General features: G+C 36.0%; 1 protein-coding gene across 1 annotated transcript in view; it reads left to right on the top strand.

Moving 5' to 3' along the window:
* The first annotated feature begins 10979 nt into the window (after positions 1-10979).
* The window catches only part of KCNH7 (potassium voltage-gated channel subfamily H member 7), a 454727-nt gene continuing 447719 nt past the window's right edge, over positions 10980-17987 (top strand). The window contains exons 1-2 of the mRNA XM_029225430.1: positions 10980-11284; positions 12953-13183. Of these exons, the coding sequence (XP_029081263.1) occupies positions 11209-11284; positions 12953-13183 (307 nt within the window). The 5' untranslated portion in view covers positions 10980-11208. The remainder of the gene's footprint in view (positions 11285-12952; positions 13184-17987) is intronic.

Below are 17987 nucleotides of genomic sequence, written 5' to 3' on the forward strand. Positions count from 1 at the left end.
TGTAAAAGTTTCTTTAGAATTGCATTATCCCTTCCTTAAATGTTTGGTAGGATTCACCAATGAAGCCAACTGAAATAAACTTTTTTAAGGAAAGTTTTAAGGAGCTATTCAGGTTTTCTATTTCTTTTTGAGCGAGTTTTCTTAATTTATGTCATTCAAGGTTGTGTGTATTTCATCTCATTTGGTAAATTTGTTGGCATAAAGTTTTTTTAATAATTTAAAAAATTAAATGTCTATAGGATCTGAAGCATTGATTCCTCTTTAACTCATGATATTGGTAGTTTGTGTTTCTTTTTCTTTATTCCTAACCTATCTGGCTAAAAGTTTACCAATTTTATTGCTGTTTTCAATGAGTCAGTTATTATTTTCATTGATTTTCTCTGTGGTTTTCCATTTTCTGTTTTGTTATTTCTGCTTTTATTTTTTATTTTCCTCCTTTATGCACATTTCGTAGGGGTTTTTGTTTGGTACAGTTTTTGGCTGTTGTTTTGATTTTTTTCATTTCTTAGGTGAGAAGCTTAGATTTTTGATTTGATAATTGTTAATGAGCATTTAATTCTATAAATTTCCCTTTCAGCTCTGCGTTAGTTGAATCTCACAAAGATTGATATGTCATTTTTCTTTTTTCAATCAGTTTGAATTATATTCTAATTTTACTTGTGATTTCTTCTTGACTGTATCAGTCTGGGTTCCACCAGATAAACATATGGATAGATAGGTAGATAGATGGATATAAAACAGATTTAGTGCAAGGGAAAATAATTGGCTTAGTGATTGTGTGACTGGCTAGGCAATTCCTACATTTGTAGGGCAGGCCATCAAGGAAGGGCAGCTGGAACTCTTGGGCATGCCCTAAAGCAGCAGTCCACAGGCAGAATTTAGTCTTCTTTAGGGAAACCTAAGTTCTGCTTTTAGAGCCTTTTAACTGATTGAATCAGGCTCACTCTTGTTGTATAGTGTAATCTTCCTTACTTAAAGTAAGATTATAAACTTTAATTACGTCTATAAAATGCCTCCACAGCAACCCTCAATTAGTGTTTTATTGAATAATCGGGAACTGTAGTGTAGCCAAGTTGACACATAAGTTGACTATCACATTGACCCAATAATTGTATGGAAGTAAACTTTTAAATTTCTAAATATTTGGGGACTGTTTATATATCTTTCTTTTTGCACTGTAGTTTAATTCCACTTAGAGAACATACTTTGTATGGTTTAAATATTTTTACATTTATAGAGCTTATCTTGGTGATTGTTTATCTCGGTGATTTTTCCTTGAGTGCTTGAAACAAGTGTGATTTCTCTTACTCTCTGGTGGAGTGTTCAACAAATGTCAAATAGCTTAAATTTGTTGATAAGTTTGTTCAAGTCTTCTATATCCTTACTGAATTTTTGTATACTTTTTCTATCTTTTATTATAAGAAGAGTGTTGACATTTCTAACTATAATAACAGACTAGTCTATTTCTTCTTTTCCTTCTATCAATTTTTTTGATTAAAAATTTTGTAATAGTTTTAATGAGATATAATTCATACACCGTAAGATTTATCCTTTTAAGGTATACAATTCAGTGTTTTTTATTATATTCACAGAGTTGTGCAACAATCATCAAAATCTAATTTTAGAACATTTTTATCACTCCAAAAATAAACCTTATGCTCATTGGAGATTACTCTCCATTCCTCCCTCCACTAGTCCCTGGCAACCACAAGTCTAATTCATAACTCTAGCGACTTGTCTGTTCTGGACATGTCACCTAAATGGAATCATACACTAAGTAGCTTTATGTGCCTGGCTTCTTGCACTCACCATAATAATTTCAATGTTCATTCACATTGTAGTATATATATCAGTATTTCATTCTTTTTATGGCCTAATAGTATCCGTTGTGTGAATATATCACTTCTATTCATTATTGATTCATATATGTTAAAACTTGTTATAAGTGAATAAGATTGTTATATTCTCTCAATGAATTAATGTCTATCATTATGAAGTGTCCTTCATTATCTCTGGTAATAGTTCTTGTTCTGAAATTCACTTTGTCTGATAATACAACAAGTCCCTTACATACAAACGAGTTCCATTCTGAGAGTGTGTTCATACATCCAATTTGTTTGTTAAGTCTAACAAAGCTAGCCTAGGTACCCAACTAACACAATCGACTATATAGTACTGTACAGTAATAGGTTTATAATGCTTTTCACACAAATAATACATAAAAGCAAACAAACACACAAAAAAGAAAACATTTTTAATCTTACACTACAGTACCTTGAAAGGTACAGTGGTACAGTACAACAGCTGGCATGCAGGGTCTGGCAGTCGAGTGAACAGGCAAGAAGAGTTACTGACCGGAAGAGGGAGAGGAAGTGGGAGATGATAGAGCTGAATGATTGTCAGCAATAGGGGATGGAGGGCAAGCTGAAATTTCACTCACACCTGACGTTGATGGAACACACGTTTGCATCTTCGAAAGTTGGCAACTTGAAGGTTTCTATGTAGGGGACTTACTGTATAGTAATTCCACCTTTTGAAACTAGTTTGTATGCTCTATATTTTGCTATTCTTTGATTTCGCATCTATTTGCATCTTTATATTTAAAGTGGATTTGTTGTAGCCAACAATAGTTAGTTTGTCAAAGGCAGGTTGACAAACTCTGCCTTTTAAATGGAATGTTTAGATGAGTTACATTTAAATAATTATTGGCATGACTGGGTTAAGTCTATTACATAGCTATTTTTTTGGTCCTATCTGTTCTTGATTTCTTTTCTCCTCTTCTTATGTATTTGCTTGGAATATATTTTTATGATTCTACTTCGTTCTTGAATGATTAGCTATACATCTTTATTGTTTTTATACTGGTTGCTCTAGGGTTTGCAATATATACTTTTAGCTTATTACAATCTAAGTTAAAATAATATACTGTCTCACAAGTATTATAAGAAACTTTAAAAAATGTTTTCATTTCCCCCCTTGTCCTTTGTTTTGTTATTTGTAATATTATTTAATTCTATATTGTTATAAACCTCAAAATTGATTGTTATTGGTCTTTAAACATTCAGTTATCTTTTTTTCATGTTAATCCTATGATTATTTTAAAAGATTACCTGGTTGATGGGGGGGTTATTTTATTTATTTCTTTTTTTATTGAAGTATAGTTAATTTTCAGTGTTGTGTTGGTTTCAGGTGTACAGCACAGTGATTCAGCCATGCATACATATATCTATTCTTTTTCAGATTCTTTTCCCTTATAGGTTTTTACAAAATATTGAGTATAGTTCCCTGTGCTATACAGTAGGTCCTTGTTGGTTATCTATTTTATATATAGTAGTGTGTATATGTTAATCCCAAACTCCTAATATATCCTTCCCCCTTTGGTAACTGTAAGTTTGTTTTCTATGTCTGTGCATCTATTTCTGTTTTGTAAATAAGTTCATTTGTATCTTTTTTTCTTTTTAGATTCCACATATAAGCGATATCATATGATACTTGCCTTTCTCTGCCTGGTTTACTTCAGTTAGTATGATAATCTCTAGGTCTATCCAAGTTGCTGCAGATGCCATTGTTCCATTCTTTTTTATGGCTGAGTAATATTCCATTGTGTGTGTGTGTGTGTGTGTGTGTGTGTGTGTGTGTGTGTGTGTATATATATACACACACATATATATGGTGTATCTTCTTTATCCTTTCATCTATCAATGCACATTTAGGTTGCTTCCATGTGTTGGCTATTGTAAATAGTGCTGCAATGAACATTGGGGTGCATGTATCTTTTTGAATTATAGTTTTCTCTGGATACATGCCCAGGAGTGGGATTGCAAGATCATATGGTAACTCTATTTTTAGTTTTTTAAGGAACCTCCATACTGTTCTTCATAGTGGCTAGACCAATCTACATTCCTACCAACAGTGTAGGAGGGTTCCTTTTTCTCCACTCCTTCTCCAGCATTTCTTATTTACAATCTACAGATTCAGTGCAATTCCTATCAAATTACCAATGGCATTTTTCAAAGAACTAGAACAAAAAAGTTTAAAATTTGTATGGAAACACAAAACACCCCAAATAAACATTCAGTTATCTTTTTTAAAAAAGTTTTTAAAAGTTGTGGGGAAAGTTTTTTATTTTGCCCACAGTTTTACCATTTCTTGTGATGTTCATTATTTTGTACCAATGCAGTTTTTCTTCTGATAGGATTTCTCCTTCTGGAAGATATTCTTTTAACACTAATTTTACTACAAGTCTGCTGGTAATGAATTCTCTTGGCTCTGCCTGAAAAGTCTCTATTTTGCCTTAACTTATTAAACTTTTACTGTATAGTGAATCTTAAATTGACAGCTGTTTGGGGGGTTTTATTTTTTTGTTGTTATTTTTTTAAGTAGTTGATGGATATTGCCACATTATATATCTACTAGCATAGATTCTGATGAAAATTCTCCCTTGTATGGAATACATTTTTTCTTACCACTGTTTCTAAGATTAAAAAAAATCTGTATCAAATGTTATTATTAATTTGATTACAGTGTGTGTCTTGGTGTGGTTTTCTTTATATTTCTTCTGTTGGACTTTATTGAAGTTTGTGTATCTCTGGATTCAAAAATTTTAAGTAATATTTAGCCATTACTTTTGAAATAATTGTCTTATCCTGACTCCTCTCCCCTGCTGACTCTAATTATATGTAGTCATATGTACATTAGATCACTTGATTTTTGGAGTGTTTCCATTGCTATGTCCTCAATTTCACTGATTTTTTTTTTTTTTTGGTAACGTTGAATTGCTTTTAATCTCATCTAGTGTATTTTAAAAAAAATTTTAGATGTTATATTTACATATCTACAGTTTGATTTGGATCTCTTTTATATCTTCCATTTCTTTCATCAAGTTCCTGTTTTCCTCTACCTTTTTGGACATAGGTGGTATATTTACAATAACTGTGTAATGTCTCTGTATGCCAATTCAATCATCCATTTCCTTTCTGGTTGTGTCTAGTGACTGATTTCTCTCCTGCTTTTTTGCATGCCTGATAGTATTTGCTTGGATGCTGAACAATGTTAATTTTGTGTCTTGTGGTATTGGATTTTGTTGTAGTCATTTAAATATATCTGGGTTTTATTCTGGGAAATAATTAGTATATCAATATAATCCCTTTGAGACTTGCTTCTGAGCTTAGTAGATCAGTCTCTCCTTAAGGTTTAATTTCACCCCTTTATAAACACAATAAATTTATGAAGACTCTGACCAGTGTTCCATGCAATGGTAGGTTTTTCACTTTAGATGGTAGCATAGCAACTATTCCCATTCCCATATAAGCTTTGGTAATTGTTCTGTGCAATACTTTCCTTAGTTTCTCCCTTTGGTCTTGGGTAGTTTCCTTACACACTTGTGAAAATCAGTAGGCAGACAAAAACTTGAGTTGACACCTATGCAGATATGTGGACTTCTCTTTCTGTGCCACTTCCTCCTCTCCATGATTCTGCTCTGTAAATTCAAGCTGCCTTGATTTCCCTGGACTCCAAACTTTGTTTCTTCAGTTTAATCCATTGGGCTCTGATGGGGTTCCCACTTCATGCATTGTGATCTGGAAATTCTTAGCTGGTAAGCCAGGGCGATAACAGAGCTCACCTTGTTTTGGCTCTTCTTTTGGAGAACAGTCTCCTGCACTCCTTGTTGTCCAATGTCTGAACACTGTTGTTTTCTATATTTTGTGCAATTATATAGTTGTTAAAAGTGAGAAGTTAATCCTGACCCCATTACTCTATCATGAATAGATGTGAAAGCCCAAGTGATAGCTTTCACACTATTTAAGTTTAGGAAAAAGCTGGTTCATAGTATACAGATTTGCTAAAATATTATAGAATTTCTGTAGTAGAATAAATATGTCCACAGATATAGAGACACTTTTTAAAAATAACTAAAGCAAACTTCTTCCAGAAAAGAAGCAATCCAACCTAGTGTAATTCTAGGAAAAAAATATTTCCACAAAGTTCAAGGATCAATTAAAATTAGGCTTAATGAATATAAGAAATAATCTGGGTAATGATACAAGTGCATTTGTCAACTAAGAAACAATTTAAAGATCTACTGATATAAAAGAAATTTCATACACTATCTTAGTCTTCAAAAAACTGTAATGTGTAACAGCTGGCTCATTTTTACACCAATGTGCTAAATTATTTATTAAACTGAGTCAAGAAATTATTCTCTAAAACAACCTTACCCAGGTACCCAGTCAAATCTCTGTATGTACATATATATGTATATATATGTATTTTTTTTCAACAAACTTAAATTTCTAGGTTTATTTTTTCATAAATTGTAAGAGCTTAGTTTGGTCACTAGCTATTTTAAATGTCAGTTATTGACGAATGTATTAACACTACACATATGAAAAGATTCTTTTTTGCAGAAATACGTGTCATGTTTTAGGGAAGTGTCTACCAACACCTTATTCCTCACAGAGGAGACGTCTAAACATACAGTAAGACTTACATGTAATCAATGAGATAAGCCAAATATTAGCCATTTGGATAAAAACTATAATGTGGAGTGTGTTATCACAAAAGTATCTCAGGTGAAATGAACAATAGCCATTTGGATTAAAACTAATATATAAAACACATTATCAGAAAAGCATCTAAATTTTCTGAAGGAATATTCAAGTTTCTAACGAAATATGTTACTTTAATATGTTAGGAACAGTCACTGGTATGAGTCTCAATCACTTAGACTAATGAGTATGGGTACAATTCACCTACCCATTCATACTTTTCATGCCCCTCACCCCACCACGCACAACTAGCATGGCCTTAATATAAATTAGTTAAGTCCTATATGTTAATGTTAATATTGTTAGTTTACTAATTTTAGATTGTAGAACAGCTGTTATTTAAATGTTCACTACCTGTCAGAGTTTATACTAAGCATTTTATATCTGTTTCCTGGTTATTCTTTACACAAAACTGAAAATTGGGATTATACTGATTTTAGAAATGAAGCTCTGAACAAGAGGGCTTAACTATTTTTATTGGTTTCTGCTGTAAATGGCAATTTCAGGTTAGAGCCCAGTTTTTTTCCTGCCTTTTTCACTAATCCATGCTGCAGAGAAATATTGTTATTTTAATGGATGCCCTTAACATTTCTGCCTCTTAAGATATTGTAGAGCTACATATGATAATACAGGCCAAAATTTGCCTAACTTGTAATTGTAAAGTCAGATGTTTCTTAGGTTTAATGTGACCCAGTTACTACGATAATACCCAGGATTACCATAGAAGGCCACATTAAAACAGCATTTGTAATGCTGCATTGTGGTCATTAGATCATTAAACTATTTTTGCCAAATTGAGAAAACTTCACATTAATTTCACTGATTTCTATTCTATGCTATTGAAAAATATGAAACAAATTATATTGTTTATTTGATCCAAAAAGTTTTCATTCTCTGTCAGTATAAGAATGCCACTTAAATATCCCATAATGGTTGCTACTATTTCCTTAAAGATTCAAGCATTAATGTATGATACTTAAATAATTTCTAATGTAGGATTCTTAAGCAGGGCTCCATTAATTCTGTGGGCTTGCATACTTGCAAAACATAATTTTGTGTGTATGAAATTTATGGAGTACTTACTATGTGGTAGGCATTGTTAAAAAGTTTTAACATACTGTAAATCCTAAACTACTTAATTTTAAAGTAAGAGAGACAAGTAATTTTAAGAATACATCTGAATCTATTCTCTATCCTCACCCATAAGTATCCTGTGTTCAGTGTTAATCTGTACACTTGATAGGATTTCAGCAGTGGAACTTATGTGCTTTGTTCAGTATTGGGACTTCCAAACAAAAGTCCCAAATTGCTAAAAACTTATGAAACCTGGCTTCAACACAAAATCTAAAGTTCATTTTTATAGAAGGTGGGACTGAAGGGAGGGGTGATTTTCCAGCCAGCAAGCAGCCATGATTGCCATCTTCTCATTTGATTCTATTATTGGCTGAATATGGATTGATGTACTTGTCTCCACTGTACCACTGTATAATGCATGAACACGATTACTGGGGTAATTTAGAAACAGGATGCCTTTAATCTTCTGCTCAGATCAATCAATTATGATATATAGGTTATAGAATGTCCTATGATCTTACACTGAATCCTTAATAGAACTAATCTTAGAGCTAAATGAACTTGGAAAAAAATGTGAAGCCCACAGTGATTGCTCATATGAACACAGACAATGGAACTTTAACCATTATATTGTGTAATTACCCAGAACCAGTGAACAGAGACCACACTGAAGGTGGTAGGGAAAGAAAGAATACTTTGGGGAACAAAAAGTCGCTTTTCCTCTTGAAGAAGCCACTTTCCCTCCCTTAAGGTGGAATTTCAAGGGTTTCCAGACTCAATAATCTGTGAAAGTTTGTATCAGACTCATAACTAGAGACATTATGCACTGTTACCTTCTGCATGCCAATACATCTTGTCATATGACAGATAAATGTGTTTCCAATGTGTGCATTTGGAAATGCCCGTTTCTCTTTAAAGCAATATTCATTCACTGAATTTACATGTGATTTGAAAACAGAATTTTGCCATACAACCTTTCCATAGCTTAGTGTTGTGTTATTATGCCTTTATAGTGTACATGAAACCTTAATTACAATGCACACAATGTGTGGTTTGTTCATTTTTTTCTGGTGTCCTTGATGCATTTTGGGAGGAATACATTTGAGCTTGGGTTCAGCTGAGAAGCTAAGTAGAGAAAGAAGGTATTTTAGAAATGGGATGCAAGTAGCGTTCTGTGTTTCTTCGGACATCCAGTGAAGACAAGTAGTCTATGTGAACATATCAGGGACACTTGCCTGAGTTTGCAGTTCTATTGTCTGTGGCTGGATGTAGACAGAGAGCAGTGCTAACGGCATAGTCAGAGTCAGCACCATGGATAGCTCCAAACGTTTAGTACCTGGGAGACGAACTCTTGTCGTTTCACAAGCTCAGCTGCAGTCAGCAAACAGAAAGATCTACTTTTACTGAAAACGGGGAGAAAATAAAGCCGTACATTGGAGGAGAGTGGCTTTTTATATTCCGAGAGAGGGAACTTCACGGATTCAGGAAAGCTGAAGCTACCATAAGAGCCTAAGGGTTGTCATAGATTTCTTCTTTTTAAGTAAATCTAACTGGAAAATTCAACATTCCCAGGCAATGTTCCTGATTTATTTTCGTTTTTCTGATAGGAAAGATTGAGAATTGCTTATGTTCTTGTTGTTTTTTTTTTTTTCCCCCCCTTGGCTTGAGTTTTCTGGAGCATAAATAAAAGTTATGTTTATTTCCTCGTTATTTATTACAATCCACATGACTCACCGTCTTAATTTAACCCTCCTTCTTAGCCCTTTGCAGTTCCATTCTCATTTTTTTCACTTCAGACTTCGAGGTTGTAACTGAAAAATTATGAACCCGAGTTACTCAAGGCACAGGCAAAGCAGGTTAATGGGCTGCGAGAACACCCAAAACTCCATCATGTAACTAGGTGTTTTGATAGGACCCTTATCGCCAGCAGAAATAAGAGATTTGTCTGTCTTCTTGTTCTGTAGGTTGTAGTGGTGGCAAATTCTATTTAGAGAAAGGGGCGTGGAAAGGGCTGACTACTTGGTTAAGGGAGGAGATGACATAAATGAAGGGAAAGAAGCATGAAAAACTAGAGAAACAGCTTAGAAAACACCCTCCCCTGGCATGGCTTGTCACATATGATTTCCTAAGTCTCCAGGAGGACTATTTGGGCAGAAGTGTATGTATACCATGAGATTGCCGTGTTGGCAGGCTCTGAGAAGCAAGAGCAGAGAGGACTATTCTCTCCCTTGAACCCTTTCCTATCATATACGAGGTGATTTCTTAGAAATGGTAGAAGGAAGCAGAATGGTGTCCCTAGTGTGTTCAGGAGATGAGTGGCATGGGAGGTCACACCAAGGCTGGTCACTCTTAGCCCCACCCACCTTTTGTTCCTGCCCCCTCTTGCCCAGCCTCGCCCATTTCAAACTCCTTCCTTGTTTTGTACCAGTTGCTTACACAGTCTTTGGCCTTCTTATCTTTCTTGCAACCTTCAGCGCGGAGAGACCTCATCACCCCCAACCTTGCAACTCCTCAGGGGTTCAAGCAGTGAAACCGGGCATGCTCAGCGCGGCGCCAGCAGCCTCCGGTCTTTGGGAGGCGCGGCTCAGCGCCGGGCTGGGACAGAGTGCCGATTGAGCCCAGGCTTCAGCACCCACCTCCGCTGAGCCCAGGCTTCCGAGCTGCGCCCTGAGGCGAAACCTGCACCCTTCAGTGGTTCATCCTCAATCTTCAACCTCCTGAGCCACCAGGGCTTAGAAATAGTCTTCACTGAGGGACCGTTTTCCCACCTGTCTTTTCTTTGCAGCTAAGGGTGTTTTAGCTACCGCGGCGTGAGGAGCTCAGGAATGGGGCCCTGGAGCTGGTGGCCATGGAGATCACCTTCCCAGAGTAGCTGTTTGTCACTGAGTTTTGGAGATTTCTTGGCTGGCTTCCGCTAAAGCACGCTTGAGTAATCCGAGCTGTGGCGGCGCCCAAGCTCCCGGGATAAAGGCAGCGCGTGCGTGCGTGCGTGCGTGTGTATGTGTGTGTGTGTGTGTGTAGGGGGAGAGGGCGGGGATAGAAACGTCAACCACCCCCCACCCTCCTATTCTTTCTCCCTTTCCTGCAAAAGCCGCCCAAGTCTTCCGTCCCGCCGCCGCCCCCTCCCCCCCTCCCCCCTTAGCCATCCTTACAGCTCTGGGCCACCGCCAGGTTAAGCCCATTTGCGCTGGGAAATCGACGCTGTTTGGGAGAAGAGAAACAGATCGATTGCTCTTGTGACTCCCCGCCCCCTCCCCACCGCCCCCCGCCCCCCACCGCTCCCTCCCTCCTTCCGTCCCCTGCCAGCTCCCCTCACCCCGCCTCCTTCCCGCTCCCCACCCCCAAAGCCTCTCCGCCGCGGCAGTCCGGTGCGAGGCCCCCTCCGGAAGGTGAGGGGAATGGATTGGACTCCGGTGGGGAAAGCGGGTGTCTAGAAGTGGTGCTAATGGGAAGAGATTTCTGGTTTCAAAAGAGGATGCTCTGCCACAAAGAGCGGCTCGCGCGCTGGCCTGGGCTCTAGCCGAGGAGAGATCCCGGGAGAACTCCGGAGCTCGCGGGGAGCGCTCCTCGGAAGACCGGGGTCAACATGCCTGTTCGCAGGGGGCATGTGGCACCACAAAACACATTTTTGGGGACAATCATACGGAAATTTGAAGGGCAAAGTAAGTTCATTTGTTCTCTTCTCTCTTCCTCGCTTTCTGCTTTGATAGTGCACTTGGCGTCCGCCGCTTCCAAGCTGAGGAGACGGCAACTCCGGGGCTCTGTCAAGTTCAGAGGCTGTGAAACCGAGTCAGGAGGTTCGAATGGCAGCTCGAGTGTTCTGCCTGTGATATTAATTTTGATTTACATTTTAGATTATGGTCTCCATTATAGGAGGCAATTTGATCCTCCTCTCCCACTGCTCCATTATCTGCCTTGCTACTTAATGCCCTACTCTTCTACTATCTTACAGGGAACGAACTAGTGTAACATGGGTTTATATTTTGTGGCCGTTTTATTGTAGACTTTCAGAAAGTCAGGAGCAGGGCAGAGCATATTATTGGAACAAGAGAATGTTAATGGTAGCAGCGATGTAAATGGCTATGCAAACTGTATTTTATTACCTTGGTTAAATTGCTAAGGCTGTGGAATGACAGGGATGCTTGCTTTTGCTAGTTTATAGAAGCTAAACTTTGCATTGAATCAATGCAAATCCCAAACTGGATAATTTGGGAAAAGTAATATCTGATCCGTGTTGATTCCCAAGGCAAACAGTTCATTATTTAAAGAATATTTTTGTCCCTTCATTATCCCCTTAAATTTCCACTAGAAATTTAAAAATTGAAGTGTAATAAGTAAATCGCACAAAGACTGAATGCAGAGAAATGTAATATTCTCATATGCACTAATTATGAGGAATAAATAATTGTTATATAAATACATTAATTTTAGATCCTATACTTGTTCATTTATATTTGACATTTCCTTAAAACTACATTAACACACATTTGTGCATTATGCAGTTATTTTGGCACTGCATTTAGTGATGGGAGGATATAGTACTTTGTGTTCAAAATAAACTTGTGTATCCTGTTTCATATTTTATTTGGGAATAGTAAATATAATTTGTGATCAGAATTAATAAGCCCTTTGTACTAAAATCCCTACTACCATACAAAAATGCAGGGTCCCCCAAAGTAAATGTGAAAAGGTGATAACATGATATTTACTGTGTGTGTGTGTGTGTATGTAAATATTTTTGTTTTCTGGATAATATATATTATGAAAAGGTGAACCTTTGCATTATTAAACTACTAATTAATGTGAAATAATTTCATTGCTAATAGTTTCAGGTTTTTTTTTTTTAACATGATGTGTGTAGTATGCCTTAGAGAGATAGAGAAAAGCCAAATCCAGGAATAATAACTACTTTAAGAAAGTTGTACTCTAAGGGCCAAGGTTGAAATGAGGAACCTGACAGCTACAGGATGCTTCACTGTTTTGGCATGGAAAATACCTTACAATTAAATGGCATTCTGGAACTATCAATGGGCCAGCTGCTTATCTGAATGTGCATTAGGACCCTTGAGAGTTACAGGGCTTGAGAAGTAGACTATTTGGGAAATGATATTCTCAAAATTTGAAGAAAAGCTTCTTAATACTTTTTGTTAAAACTACTTAGGACCATTAATTTCTTATTTAGAGTTCTTTTTTCCTTTTAAAATCTGGGCAGTTAGCAATTTGGGAAGCACCTGCATTTCAGATCTCCTATTATGCAACAAATTGTTCCAGTGTTTATGAGAATCTTGAGGAAGCTTTTTAAAAGATGCCTTACTATCTTTTTATTACAGATAAAAAATTTATCATTGCAAATGCCAGAGTGCAGAACTGTGCCATCATCTACTGCAACGATGGGTTCTGCGAGATGACTGGTTTCTCCAGGCCAGATGTCATGCAAAAGCCATGCACCTGCGACTTCCTCCATGGGCCCGAGACCAAGAGGCATGATATTGCCCAAATTGCCCAGGCGTTGCTGGGGTCAGAGGAGAGGAAAGTGGAGGTCACCTACTATCACAAAAATGGTAAAGTTTATGCATTTAGGATTCCTTATGTTTTATTCCATTAAAATGAAATTTTGACAATTGATTACTGAAAGTTCATAGTCAGAGAATCCCCTAATATTCAATTGGAGATATATGATTTGCTTGTAGTGTTGCAGGATTCAAGAAATGTGGAGACTCTCATTAGTGGACTAGTAGGGACAATTTCTCTTTTGAATAAGGGTACTCTGTACTCTTCAAAAGTCCAGTAACTTAATGTCACTGAGGACAAAATGCCACAAATCAATCTTACTGTCTTCCCTAAGGAATAACTTAAAAGCCAATAATTTCCTGGTTGCGTTGATACGCATTTAGTAGGAGAGAAATAAGGTTTTATTTGCTTGAACTTGAAAATATTTCACAAAGTCTTGTAGAAAAATTATATCTGGAACTAAGACTGTTACTGTTATAGATGTCTCTTGGCTCTTCGGCTTTATTTGGTAGGCAATGCCTCTTGTTTCTTTTGATCCTTTTTGTATAAGATTAAGGATGATATATAGGAACTTATAAAATTGGTCTAGTAAACCTATGTATATTCAAATAATAAAGCCTGTTCATGTATTCAAGATTTTTCCTAAAGTAAGAAATGGAGAAAAGGAACTATGATATGTAGAATTATTAGTATTCATTTTTATAGCTGCAGCAAAACTGGCATCTGAAACTTAAGGTCATACCTCAACTTCAAGGGCACTCCTCCTTCTTTTAGGCTTGCTATGGGAGCATAAGCATGTTAGACCTGTAATAGTTCTCAAAGAAATGGGCATGCATTCATTATATACATAATATATGTATATTAACTCACATGTACGAATATTCAGATATACCCATTTTAAAGTATATACATTCTCAAATGTGAATGCTTAATGATATCTGACAATTTAGAACTTAAAGATAAATCAATTAAAAATGCATGTTATAGTTTGTTTTGTTGATATTGCTTATCATTTTTTAAATTCCATTGATAGAAATCAGTGAGGCAGAGGGGTATCTGGTCAGATTTTTAGGTAACTCTTAAGATTTATAAACGAGTAAATGAGTGATATGTTATAGCTTATATCATATAATGACTCATCATTTGGTAAAATACATTCTAACAGGGAAAAGGTTTAGCTCTTCCTCTTATTTTCTTATAATTAAATATTTCATGATAGAAAATGTACAACTCTTAATTACTGGATTTTCCTTAACATCATCTTAAGTGGGTATGAATAACAAAGTGTGACTGGAACAGGTTTGTATAACTTTGGATTAATCTGGAATGAAATCAGTTATATCATTACCAGTCAAAATAGAGTTTAAAGTTCTCATTTTCCCCCTACTTTTCAATCAGTAGGGTTGGCATACTAGAAATAGCTTAATTGCTCTGTTGTCTTGAAAGCATTTCTTGGACAGAGGCTCTCACTACTCAAATGCAGTTCATCTTTTTTGTGTGTGTATCTGATGCCAACAGTTGAATGTCTGACATTTTTTCCCATATGAGTATCTATCACGATGTCCCATAGTCTGTATTGTGGTTACTGTAGGGTGTGTTGGTCCTAATGTTTTCTGGTACATTTAAGAATTTTTTCAACTTGTAGAATTTAAGTATAAAATGAATCTGGACTGTATGGATCACTTAGATACTAACTATATTTTTCAGACCATATTTTCAGATAGAAAAGAGTGTTATTTATTAAACTGCAAGTAAAATGGTGATGTTTGGAAGCCTAGTGTAACTTGTACAATGTGACTGTAAAATGATCTCAAAACACCTTTAAAAACCAATTTAATGTGGAGTCACAAACATGGATATAAAAATTTCTACAGTAAAAGTGCTGGTACATTGACTAATGCAAATCATACCATCAGTGATTTGCTTGGTTATATGAATTAAAACCTCCTTGTTTTAGACAAGGAATCTTTATTTGGAAGCTTGTTTAGGTATATAAATATCAACCTTTGGTGATAATTTTGATTCTGTTGCCTTCATTTTCAGTTGTGACTCAATCTACAAGGGCTTGAGTATCCTCAGAGTCAATGACAAATGCTGCCTATTTTGCTTTTATTGATAATGGGGAAAATGAGGTGATGGGCCAGCTTTTTCTTTTTTTCCAAAGAAAAATATTAATTTGAATGACCTTTGTAGATTGAGAAGACACAGTTAGACTTATTTGCTCTGAATATAATAAACTTGTGTTTTTGCTACTAGTTCAGATACCTTGAATAGAATCTTCTGAGTGTATTAGTTTTATTCACATGGCAACTGCAAAATCAGTCAGAGCTTGTGAAGTTCAAATGCTTTGAAAGTCTTCCCTGCCAGGCACTCTACATTTATAAAAGCAGGAAAGGACAAGATCGCCAACATTTTCATTGGTTTGTTTCCCAAAGTTTCCTTAATCCTTTATAATTGAGGTCATTTACTTTTGAGAGGTTCTTGGTTTTGTAAGTATATGCAGTAAATGCTTCCTTTATTTATGCTTTATTTAGCATTTCATTGTAACATGAATCGTGATGCAATAAGCACAATGAGCAAATTAACAAAAAGTTGAGATATACTGTTTCCACTTTTTCCATTCACTCCCACTGGAGTAACAAAAACATGCCCATGGCATTATTTCTGAAAGCTTGTTTTCCAAAGTGACCCAGAGGCTTTATAAGCAGTTTAAACTTTTGATCTATGCAAGGAGTTCACATTGACGTGGTGTATGGTGAGCTGCATGATCACCACTGTGAAGCAATGCTTCCTACAATATTCCTTTATGTGATTTTACCAGGTCCAGTTGGGCTTGCTGTTTACCAGAATATCAATTTTTTAAAACCTAGTTATTTGCAGTAGGAATATTTGACAGCCCTTCCTTTGAGGATTCTATTTTACAGCTTAAGTCATTATTGCATAAATCATTCTTGGCAGCTGTGAAATATTGCTTGAGGTGATAAAGCTGTAAATCTTTTGACATAAAACTCTAATTATACAAAACTATAATTACGCTGAAGCTTATATAAGGATGGGCATGTATTTTAATAGCATAATACATGTACTTTAAAAACACCTTTTTTAAGCAATAGTGATTGAGAAATAGCAAACACTTCAGCTATTAACTAGCTCATAGTTTGGAGATGATGTTAATAGTACGGTAACAGAAGAACCATTTAGTTGGTCATCCTTTAATTTATTGCTCATCTGGTTTGGGGTGTGTCATGCAACAGAGCTAGCTAGTTGAAGGGCTAAACTGCTTCCATCACATCTAGATGTGTGATTTTTACCTTAAATTATCAAGCCACTCTAAACATTTGGAAAAATCAAAGTAAATTTCTCCAAGAGAAATAAAGGTCTTAACTCAGTAGGAAAACAGGACTTAAAATGCATTATTTTTAGAGGTCAGAGTGTTTCTGTATTTTTGCCACTATGCTTTCAGACATAGTGCAATGGCAACTTTTTTTTTTTTTTTTTTTTAGCAAATCAGAAATGTCCCTATCTTTGTGTTGCTTTTAAAGAACTAAAGGATGAGAAGGGACTGAGGGAAGTCCTTTTCTGATCCAGTCAGAGACCAGATCCAGACAGGGCACCAGTCATGCTGGGACCAGTACAAAGTCCCAGAGGTATTGTTTGATTCAACTCAACTCAAAAGAGGTTTTGGTTTGGTAAGATTGAGTCTACCATCTCTAAGAATTATGAGAAAAGGCCTTATAGAAAATGCTGTGTTGTTAGGAGTATAGGTGAAGATGCATACCGAGTGCCACCTCTCTCTCAGGTAAGGTCTTAGGCACTAGAGAAACAGTAGGAGGAGATGCAAAGGAGTATCCAACCTTATCTCTGCTTTCAGGATGTTTGAATCATAGAGTGACTAATGTGCATTTCCATCTTCTAAACCCCAAGATGTTTTCTTGAAATTATTTTAAAAGAAAAACACGATATAGACTAGGAATTGAAGAAGCTTTTATATAAATGGAGACCAGAATTTAGGGTTAATTACCACTCTTCCTTTGTTCCCCAAATCTAAAATAAACTTGTCTATGTGTATTTCCTCTCACCTTTTGTCACTATACATAATACAAACTTATTAAAGAGGCAGTGTAGTTTAGTTAAAACTTTAATAGCTCCAAAATAAATTTTATAATAGCTTTGTATGTTATATGGCATGCAAATCTTCAGCCCTCTTAATTTCTGAATTGTATAAGTAGAGATAAAGATGGTAGTCTTTAGAGAAAACTAGAAATATATTTTGTGTGCATGTAATTCAAGCAACAAGAAAGTTTTCCAGGGAGGATCTTGCCTAGAATGTGTTTCGGTGTTCATTTAAACTTTCAGTTTATACATTTTCATGCTCCGTCCAGTAGTATATAGTAACAACAGTAACATAAACTACATTTTCTTTTACATAACTAAACTTCATAACATTTCATGGACTCTAGTTATTGTATAGAATTTAGATTTGATCAATTGTATTTGTTGATAAAATAAGAATTCTCAAGAAACACTCCTCCTCACAGTTTGAAAATTTTATTTCAGTATTGTCCCAAGTGAAAACAAAATGTCCTAAAACGGTGGGTGGGCTCTGTTCAACAGCCCTTTTCCCCACCACCAGCACCATACCTCTAAACAGGTTTGGTGCTGAAAAGAAGCTGTCTTGTCTGCCAGCTTGTGGAATAACTACTCAGTTACTTTCTCACCCAAGGGGCTTGAGAACAGGGTCAGCTTAGGGCTATAGGCATAGGCTAGACTTAGTGGGAGGAACCGACTTCTCTGGCTTCTACTGGCTTCCAGTGTTGTTTTTATTTTTATTTTTTGGCTATAAATAGTCACTAA

The sequence above is a fragment of the Monodon monoceros genome, unplaced genomic scaffold, assembly GCF_005190385.1.
Source record: "Monodon monoceros isolate NGI ecotype Baffin Bay Population unplaced genomic scaffold, NGI_Narwhal_1 Super_Scaffold_16, whole genome shotgun sequence".
Taxonomy (NCBI): domain Eukaryota; kingdom Metazoa; phylum Chordata; class Mammalia; order Artiodactyla; family Monodontidae; genus Monodon; species Monodon monoceros.